Source organism: Artemia franciscana, unplaced genomic scaffold, assembly GCF_032884065.1.
Source record: "Artemia franciscana unplaced genomic scaffold, ASM3288406v1 Scaffold_1418, whole genome shotgun sequence".
NCBI classification, from domain to species: Eukaryota; Metazoa; Arthropoda; class Branchiopoda; order Anostraca; family Artemiidae; genus Artemia; species Artemia franciscana.
Genome location: NW_027062822.1, coordinates 54,391 through 65,400, shown reverse-complemented (window position 1 = coordinate 65,400; position 11,010 = coordinate 54,391). Strand labels below are relative to the sequence as shown.

Here is an 11,010-nt window from a genome sequence, read left to right as displayed (position 1 = left end):
TGATCAAAATGATACATTCAGGCAAAATATTTCATCCTTTTGGGAGAGGAATTCAAAGTTAACCTAGCTTTTAGAGGAAAGGAGGAACAATCCTTTTGTGATTAACATTATTTCTCTTTAGTTTCAAACTTAGCCTTAGTTGTTTTCCTTTTTTTTTTAATTAAACCAAAAAATTGTGCGTCCTTGCAAACTTATATTGCTTGAAATTTAACCCTTTTTCAAAAAAAAAAAATTGAACTAGACAGTTGCTATAGAAGAAACGTTGTAATCAAGCTTTTCATTTTATTAGTATATCTTTATAATCATGATATAAGCATCACTATATTATTTATGTCCCGAGGGTGTCAAGTTGAATCTTTACGACACAACTGTACATTTACAATCGGTAGGACAAGATTGGTTTTTCTTCTTGCAAACAACAGTTAGACGAGCATCCAAGGAAGAAACAGTAAACCAATTTCCGCTATGAACTGAACTAATATAACCTACGGTGTGTCCATCAAAGGTATTAGAGTACCAATTCTTCCAAACAACTGTTGTACCATCTACCCAGTATTTTGAACTATACAAGGATCCAATCCAAGCATTCGATGGGATTAGATTTAAGATACATTCGTTTTCTTCCGGGGAATCAATAGTAACCATTTCAGCACCTTCGGTTTTACAAAGTGCTACACCATCTCCCCAATACATCTTCTCTGGTTTCACAGTATAGGTAAAGCAATTCTTCCAGCTAGCTTCTTTAAAGCACCCTTCTGAAATAAATAAAAACCAAAGTTCAAACATTATTAAAGAGAGAAATTTATTTATTTATTTATTATTTATTATTACGAATAGCGGTAAACATCAATGCTTGTCGCAAAAACACAAAAACACAAAATCATAACACTAATCTAAAGTAAATTGGCAACGACAAACTAAACAGCAAAAAAACTTCTAAATAACACGACACTACACAACAAAAGCGTCTAAATAAAAAGGCGTATTTACTAATGCATTCTTAAAGATTCGAACACACTCTGCCTCGACAACCTCCAAAGGCAAACCATTCCATGGTCCGGCAACTCTACTAATGAAACATAATTAACCAATTTTTCTTAGTGGTTTTGGGGGATATAATTTATAATCATGCTGACGAGTAGAGTGATAATGGCTAAATTAAAAAAAATAAATTTGGATCAACATCATCCACTCCTTTAATTATACGAAACACATGTACAAGGTCACTGCGACATCTACGAAACTTTAACGACGGGAGTTGAAGCCTAGAAAATATCTGCGGATAGGAAAGGTGCTGAAGGTATGGGACCAATCTAGTGGCCCTTCTCTGAACCTTATCTACCCAATGCTCATCCGTTAGACTTAATGGAAACCGAACAGAAGTATTGTACTCAAGAAGAGGGCGAACCATTGATTTATATAGTAGTAAGAAATTACGAAGGTTAAACCTACTAAAGCTTCTCTTTATAGACGATAAACGATAATTTGCATTCCTTACAATTACCGAAACATGCTTATCAAATTTCAATTGGGTATCAAAGTAAACGCCAAGGTCACGCACTATTTTGTTGGAAGGGATTCGTATGCCAGACAGCTGGTAAGTATGCACAGGTGCGAGTTTACGAGCATAATGTAGAACAACACACATAGAAGGGTTTGTGAACATGGAATTAGATTCGCACCAATAAGTTAGAGAGTCAAGATCCTCCTGTAAAAGTTGAACATCATTTTGGTCTCGTACTGGTAGATAAAGTTTTACATCATCCGCGAACATCTTGACAGTAGAATGCTGAACAGAGGAAGGCAGATTATTAATAAATAAACAAAATAAAATTGGACCCAGGCATGAGTGTATGCAAATTAGAATCAAATAATTAAAGCAAACAAGTATGGTTCTAAACTGGCCCAGAAAAGAAGTTCTAATCTTACTAACGGTGGAAGTCTTTATTTTGTCTATAAACAGAAAGATAGGTCAAAGCCTAATAACTCAAAAAATATTCAACGAAATTCGAAGTTAACCTGGTGTGGAACGAAGCATAACGCCTTACTGTCCAACTTTTCACTATGATATATAGCATAGCGTCCGTAACAATATTTTTATAAATTCTTTTACTACCCTCAATTCGATAAATTATCTCTATTTGTACCTGCGATTGCGCAGCAAACACTACAAAAGAAAGAAACACTTAATTTCGAAGTACATTTAAGAGAAGACACCTCGTACTGAGTTTCTGAACAACAGCATTTTATGATGCTTCATCTTCATTTAGAATGGTTTCCAAAAGATATTATTCCCGAAAAGCCCTCCAGGTAGATATTCAAATTAAATAGTTAAATAGTCTTATACGGGAACCTAGGCCGTTAGTAGCCTGGTGCCTTGTCATAATAAAAGTAATTTTTTATCAAACTGTTCGCGGGTAACGAATTCTAATTAAGGGAGCGACGCGGCTCAATAGTAATTGAAACTCTAAAAAACATAATTTTGATACCAATAGATACACCAAAAAATTCAATTTTTATTTGGATTTCAAATATATAAGTTTCATCAAGTTTAGTTTTACCTATCAAAAGTTACGAGCCTGGGAAAAATAGCCTTTTATCAAAAAAGAGGAAACACTCCCTAAAAGTTATATAATCTTAATGAAAATCACACCATCGGATTCAGCGTATAAGCATTTTTTGGCAGAAGAACGATCATGGATGTGTGTTTATTTCCTAAAGTCACTCATTTTTTTCTAAAGTCACATGATATATCTTTGAGATGACCATTTTGTTCAGCACAGTCAAAACGTCTAATAACTATGACTTTGAAGATGACTTAATCCCCACAGTCCCCGGGGGAAGGGCTGCAAGTTATGAACTTTGCCCCTTGTTTACATATAGTATTGGCTATTCAGAATTACACAGATGTTTTCCGGGAGGATCTTTTCTGGTGGTGGGTACGTGGGAGGATATTTCCACGGAGGAAGTTGTCATGAGGGAAAGGACATTTCCATGAAAGGGACGCCGGATTTTCCAGAACTATTTAAAAACGATCAGAATTATAAAAAAAGAAGATTTTCTAACTGAAAGTAAGGAGCAACATTAAAACATAAAACTAACAAAAACTATTATGAATATGAAGGGATTCGCCCCCTAGTCAATACCTCACTCTTTACACTAAAGCTTCCTTAGTACTTTCATGAGAGCTTTTTATTCTAATTAAACGGCTTCTGTGATTAAAGGATTATTCTTAAGGCTGTGATTAAGTGAACGTGAAAACGTCGTGGTTCAAAATTGAAGTTAGGGTAGCCTTCTGTCTCTCAATTCTCTGGAGACCGTCGATTGTCAAAAACCCTTCAAATAGCACTTATTCATTGGCAGCAATATCCAATTATTCAAATAGCAGGTTAATTATACCAGCTTGTCAATCTAGTCTCTGGGGGTGTTATCGGCGATCTGAAACGATTCTTTCTGGCAAAAAATTGTAAAAATTTCAGGTAGCTGAAAATATTCTATGGGACTGTTCGAAAACAGGAAAATACATCGAAAAATGGTTGCAATCATCTTACAGGTTATTGGCTTCTGCTCATGATAGAACCGATTTTGTTCTAAAAGCAATATCCTTCATAGAGTACACTTGTGAAAAAGAGGGAGACATTTTCTAAGATTTCTAAGCAATTAGAGAAAATAGAGCAAAATTCTAGCAAACATTTTGTAGCATCTTCAAGAAGCTACGGCCTGAAATTAAAAGCGGAATCTTCCGCCAATAAATACTTGAGTACTTTTTGAATATAAATTTCCGATTTTAACATGGGATTTTCGAGTTCCATCAGTTCAATTAATCCCGGCCTTAAGGAATAGGAACAAAATTTGTACTTTAGCTTAAAGCGTGAGGTAATGACTAGGGGCCAAACCCCCTAATGTACGTAATAAAATATACGAATATAGAAGTTTGTTACGCAAGTTAATTCGTAACTTACGTACATCTATTGCTAATAGAAACGTCCATAAATAAAATTAACAGTTTGAGTGCCCTTTTTAAGAACCTGAAAAATTGGAGGGCAACTAATTCACCTCCAATATCGCTTTTTTCTGGAAATTGTCCAATCAAAATTATAAGAAAGCCATTTACCCAAAAAAGTAAAATTAATATTCAAATTTCGTATCAATTATTTATATATGGTGAGCCAAAATCAAAACCTATATTAATTCAAAAACGCTCAGAAATTGAAAAAAATGTTTTTTTTTTTAACTGAAAGTAAGAAGCGATAGACAGTAAAATTTTGAACTGATGAGCTTTCAGCAATTATTATCATTATCTATCAAATATTTATTTTAATTCTATTAGTTTTATCCAAGACTGTTCAAGACACATATATTTCAAAGAGTTTGTGGTAGTGAACTGTAATAAGGAGCGACCCGGCTCAATAGTAACCGAAACTCTAAAAAATGGAATTTTGATACCAATAGCTACCTCAAAAGAATCACAGTTTAATGCTGATTTTAAGTATATAAGCTCCGTCAAGTTTAGTCCCACCCATAAAAAGTTAGGAGCCTGAGAAAATTTGCCTTAATTTAGAAAATAGGGGAAACACCCCCTAAAAGTCATGAAATCTTAACGAAAATCACACCATTGCATTCAGAGTATCAGAGAAACCTACTGTAGAAGTTTCAAGCTCTTATCTACAAGAACGTGGAATTTAATATTTTTGGCCAGAAGACCGATCAAGGGTGTTTTTTTTTGTGTTGTTGTTTTTTTCCCCAGGGGTGATCGTATCGACCCAGTGGTCCTAGAATGTCGCAAGAGGGCTCATTCTAAGGGAAAATGGAAGTTCCAGTGCCCTTTTTAAGTGACCAAGAAATATGGAGGTCACCTAGGCCCCCTCCCACGCTAATTTTTTCCAAAGTCAACGGTGTAAAATTTTGAGATAGCCATTTTGTTCACCATAGTCGAAAAGCCTAATAACTATGTCCATGGGGACGACTTACTCCCTCAAGGTCCTCGGGGGAGGGGCTGCAAGTTACAAACTTAGACCAGTGTTTACATATAGTAATGGTTATTGGGAAGTGTACAGACGTTTTGGGGGGATTTTTTTGGGGGAGGGGGGGGGGGTAAGGGGAAGGGGTTACGTGGTAGGATATTTCCACGGAGGAATTTGTCATGGGGAGAGAGAATTTCCACGAAGGGGGCACAGGGTTTTCTAGCATTATCTAAAACAAAATAAGTTTTGGCCGTACGACCCTTACTACTGGCAACGCTATAGATTTGCCTCTGATATTCCCCTGCATTGATAAGTGATTTCAAACCAATATACTAGTCCGTCACTATCTGAATCAGGTAAATTCTTATGGACCCTATCTAGGAATCAGAAACCCCCTTTCCATATCATCCCAAAGGTAAAGTTTTTGTGGATGCCTGGGATTCACCTGGGCTACTTGGGATTCACTGCTCTAGACCATCACCTATTCGACGAATAGCTACGAAACACATAGCCTGATCCAAGTTGAACACAAATAAATATAGCCAAAACCTGTTTTAAACATTTTCAAACACGCGTTTTCAACTCATTTTTAATCATTAACTTAACGTAATTACTACGGCATCTGATTGTAAAAGAAAGCTTATACTGAATATTGACATACATTAAGAACTTTATATCGCAAACATTGGTATTTTACTAATTTGTTAACGTCTGTTGGTCAAGCATTATGATTTTATAAAGCAATTATCCCAGAGGTTAATCGTGTTTATGGTCGTATCATTATGTCATTAAGATTACTTCATAGGTAAGAAAAATATGCATATTTCGTTCTTAAATTAAATGTACTTTAAAGGAACTCTTTCAAAAATATAGCTAGAATGCAGAATTCATAAGTAGCGATGCCTCTCTGCTTTTAAAGGCGCTGATAGCTCCTTCACATATCTTCCTTTAATGATTTATGGTGAACGGTGATTGATTCCCTCAACACGCAGATGTTGTTAAACTTCTTCGAGATGCAGGTACATGATAAGTCATATTGGATGTCTTCTAAGAGACGCATAATAGATAGTCTTTAAAAACCTTCAGGGCTTCTTTATCCCAGGATTTCTTTGATCGTTACGTCATACGGTTTGGGTGTTACCCAATAAAGAGTGTTTTCTCCAGGATGCATGCGTTACCTAATAGTTTCTTTAAGAAAAACCTATCCCATATCAGGATTTAAAAAGTGACACTGCCTTTCCGTATCAAACAAAACCAACTAAGAAAAATAGGGAAATTTTCTCTTGACAGTGGAATTCAATTCAGTGAATATTTCAACCCTATTTCCAAGGGCCGTCGTCAGTACAACACCAAATATATATATATATAATATATATATATATATATATATATATATATATATCAAGAAGCTAAAGACTGACTAAAACTTATAAAAGGAACGGAACAAAAACGAGTTTCAGAACAAATCACGATTGATAGCTAAATAAATAAAACAGAAACATAAAGGGGGCATTGAGTTGGCACTGTGAGGAGAACAGATGGGAAAGGAACTTTGGTAAGTAACCTTTTCAACTAATTATGACAACCACCTAGCTTCTCTCATTTTCTTTAAATGTAAAGTTAAAATAACAATATAAAAGCTTTTCGTCTCTTCGTTTAAGCCGATAGAATCCTAATTTTGTTGAATTAAATTGTCAAGTAAAACTCTTACATTCACTTTCTGGGTTTCGGCCCTAACTTTGGTTAGAGCAGTATCTTCTCCTCGGAGGACTTATATCGTTGGGGTGGTATAGTTACCATGACTTAGTTCCTTGGATTAAGATATTGTACTAAACTATATTCAGACCGTAGCAGAAGGAATGTGGTTACCTATTAAATAGCCTAATATCCTTTTAAGATATTTCTTTATTCAGCTACGGGTCTTATGATTTCATTCTTATCCCTGTTCTTAAAAGAGGCCGGTTTGTCAAGTAAAAGAGGTCTGTTGAAAACAAACATAAATTAATTACCCTTAAGAATGTGTCTTTCTTAAGAACTCAGGTAAGTTCCTTCCCAGAAGTATAAAAATTTTGGTATAAGCTTAGAATAACAGGAGGTTTGAGGTGGAATAAATCATAAAAAGGAAGTGAATCCTTTAAGGGCCTTGTACCTTTTTTTCCCAGGCTCTTATTTCTTAGAACTTATGCACAGTATTTCCACACATAGAAATTGGAAATCCCTTGGCTCCAGTCCTGTTTACCTTCTATTTTTGTTCTCAAAGGTCTTCCCTGTTGAGGTTAAGGTTTACCTAAGGTGCAAGGAATACATATATTTATTAAGAAACGTAATTAGTAAATACCATGTTTAGAGGTAAACTTATAAGATTTTTGTCTAACCAATTAAGGTTATTCCAAGTTTTTATTGCACCGTAGACCCATCTAATTTAGTCTTGTATTCTATTTTAGGTAAGTGAACTGATTAAATAAAAACTGTAAAAGTAGAACAATTAACAGAATTTCGTTTCTTTGATAACTTAGACTAATAATTCTAATAGTACAGCCTTATCCAGATGTACTTTATTAGAAATATTCAGCAGCTCTAAGCTTACAAAAAAAATTTTTTTCTCGGTGAAGACTATTGGGCAGTGGGAATGGCCTCCTTGGAACTGCAGACACACACCATATTAGACTAATTAATTCCTGAGAGAATTATTCGGGAAGGTTTTATTTAACAGCACGAATTACAACGCTTTCTCCTCTTTTTTTTTTATCAAATTTCTCAATTAAATAAAGTTTTCATCGAATTTTGTGTACGAAAGAACTAAATCGCATAAGTCTATTAAGAACTAAGTCTATTACACTACCAAATAAATTTATTGTTCCCTTAAAAGCTCCAGGTAATTAATTTTATAGATTCAAATTGATGTGTTAAGGATAAGAATTAAGTACTGCAAGGTACCCAAAGTCTGCTTAAGGCAACAGCCAGACTAAGTCTCTGGTTCTCGGAAGAGGGCAAGCTTACAGTAGCTTATTCACCACCGACAATTACCACTCCGAAGATATTAAGAAATGTCTGGAACTGTAAAATCCCAACTTCAAAAATCTGATGCCCATCTAGAGGAACAAAAACTTGTCAGAAATGCTTCAATCGAGGCTATTTAGCTCGGTTATCACACCTATATCCATATTTGATTGTGAATCCCACACTTTAAAAGCAAATGATAAGTATCGTCTTGCTGCCTTCGAAACAAATCATTGCGACGTAATGCTGGTATTACTTATCATGGTAAAATTTCCAACATAAAGCCTCTTCAAAATATGTAGATCAAGCTAACCATCCTCTATAGAATAAGACTAGAGCAGCTTATATTGCTAGGGCACATACAACGTATGGATAACACTCGTCTCCCAAAGACAGACTTTAATGGCAGGGTACATGGTTCCTTAACTAGAAAGCGCCGCCCACAAAGAGATGGAAGGACAACTTATCGTCACTTAGCCTACCACATGTTCTCCACCTTGCAGAAGATGGAAGTGCATACAGGAGTTACATCAATAGAATGGTAAAATAATTCGTCCAAAAACGATCTCCAAGGACAGATGAGACTTAAATCAGGTCAAGTACCTCATCTATTGTGTTTTCTTCAATAAAGCTAATATTTCTTGATTAAAAGGTTTATAAACTGACTCAAAATTCCAAAGATATTTTTCACAAGCAATAACACACCTTTCGTGATTTATGTTCCTCATTTTTTGATTACCATTTTTAGCTGTAATTTATATGTGTATTGTAATTCTTGCAAAATGTATTAGTTGCAAATCGCAACTTAATTGTGTAGTAGCGATTATGTTTCTTCTGTCATATTTAAGAAACGTTTAACCACTACGAAAGTTAACAGTTTGTTTCCCCCTTAATTATTAAGATAAAAAAACATCCTCGGTCAAATGCTCCCCTTAAGCATGACGTAAATATTGACAAAGATAACACTGCCATTCCCTTATACAAGAAATGAGAATATACCGAAGAAATTACGACGGTTCATGCAACCTTGGCAGATATTTTTTATATATATGTACCAGCCGTCTTCTCATTAGCAAAATATGATATAAAACAAATAAAAAGAAAACAAAACTACTGACAAAATAGCGTCAATAAATCATTAAAAATAATGAAAGTTTCAGCTACCAAACATCACATAGGTTCAAGCAAGACTGACCAAAATAGGTTATTCATCCATTCTAACTTAATTAACTAGGAATGGAGACAACTCTCTATTGCGATTAAATTTTTAAAAACACAAGTTTTTTTTAACTTTAAGTAAGGAGCGATATTAAAACTTAAAACGAATAGAAATTAATCTGTATATGAAAGAGGTTGTCCCCTCCACAACGCCTAACTCTTTACGCTAAAGTTTCTCTCTGTGACAACTCTACATTTTATAACAATAAAAAAAAATTTAGCATAAAGAGCGAGGCGTTGTGAAGAGGACAACCTCTTTCATATACGGATTAATTTCTATTCGTTTTATGTTTTAATATAGCTCTTTACTTTCAGTTAAAAAAATAGTTTTTTTATTTAATTTCTGAACGTTTTTGAATTAATGCATGTTTTGATCTTGGCTCTCCACACAGATCAAAAAATAAATAAGACAAAATAATAAATAAGGTATAAATAAGTCAAAAGTGCTAACGTTTTCCAAAAAGCATGCGTTTAACAAAATACGCTGTTTTTAATATTACATTAAAATTTACATTTTTCAGTCGAAAGAAAGAAGCACCATTAAGCCTTAAGACGAACAAAGATTGCTCAGTATATGAAAGGGGCTACCCCATCCTCATCCCTCACTCTTTAGAGTAGAATTATTAAGTTCTGAATGTTTTTATATATACAAATTAAATGAAAGCTTTGTTTCCAAAGTCGTTCCTACACAAATGAGACAAAAAGTCTAAGTTTGTGCATATACAAGATAGATATTACCCACTCTTTTAATCTTTCGAGGATGGTTAGACTTGAAGTGAAGTTTTACAGTATCGGTTTTTTTAAAACTTTAAGGTCAAGCTTATCTATACAATACATAATCAGCGCATCTAGGAATGGTATTTCATCAACTTTTTCTGTCTTTTGTAGTGAACTGCAGGTTTCTAAATGTTCAGATCTAAACAAGTAAATGTTTAGATACTTTAGAAAACATTTGAGTTTCCTCTTCACTATAATTTCAAAGTGATATGTCACAGTAAACGAATCAAACAGTGGGACCCGGCTAAATAGTAACAAAAACTCTAAAAAACTGAATTTTGATACGAATAGATACATCAAAATAATCTAATTTTGATGCTGATTTTTAATATATAAATTTCATCAAGTTTAGTCCTACTCATCAAAAGTTAAGAGCCTGAGAAAATTTGCTTTATTTTCGAAAAAAGGGAGAAATATCCCCTAAAACACATAGAATCTGAATGAAAATCACACCATCAGATTCTGCGTGTCAAAGAACTCCACTATAGAGGTTTCAAGCTCCTATCTGCAAAAATGTTATATTTTTTGTTTTTTTGTCGGGCTCACTTGAACAGAAATTATAAGTTCTAGTGGCTTTTTTAAGTGACCAAAAAAAATGCGGGGGTAACTAGGCCCCCTCCAACGCTCATTTTTTTCAAAAGTCAAAGGAAAAAAAAATTTGAGATAGCCATTTTGTTAGGTGTAGTCCAAAAATCTAATAGCTATGTCTTTAAGGATGACTTAATCCCCCTCAATCCCCGGGGAAAAGCCTCCAAGTCATGAACTTTGCCCATTGCTTGCATATAGTATTGGTTATTTGGAAGTATATAGAAGTTTCTGGGGGAACTTTTTCTTGCGGGGGGAGGGCAAGGAGGGAGGGTTACGTGGAAGGATCTTTCCATCTGGGGATTTTTAGGGAGAAGAGAATTTTCAATGAAGGGGTGTCGGATTTCCCATCATTATTGAAAAAACGATCAGAAATTAAATAAAAAAACAAAGTTTTCAACTGGAAGTAAGGAACAACATTAAAACTTGAAGCAAACAGGAACTATTATGTATATGAGGGGGTTCA

At 34.5% G+C, this 11,010-nt stretch overlaps 1 protein-coding gene across 1 annotated transcript in view; it reads right to left on the bottom strand.

Moving 5' to 3' along the window:
* Window positions 1–262: 262 nt before the first annotated feature.
* The window catches only part of LOC136042530 (collectin-12-like), a 31,245-nt gene continuing 20,497 nt past the window's right edge, over window positions 263–11,010 (bottom strand). Inside the window, exon 3 of the mRNA XM_065727492.1 lies at window positions 263–755. Within this exon, the coding sequence (XP_065583564.1) occupies window positions 358–755 (398 nt within the window). The 3' untranslated portion in view covers window positions 263–357. The remainder of the gene's footprint in view (window positions 756–11,010) is intronic.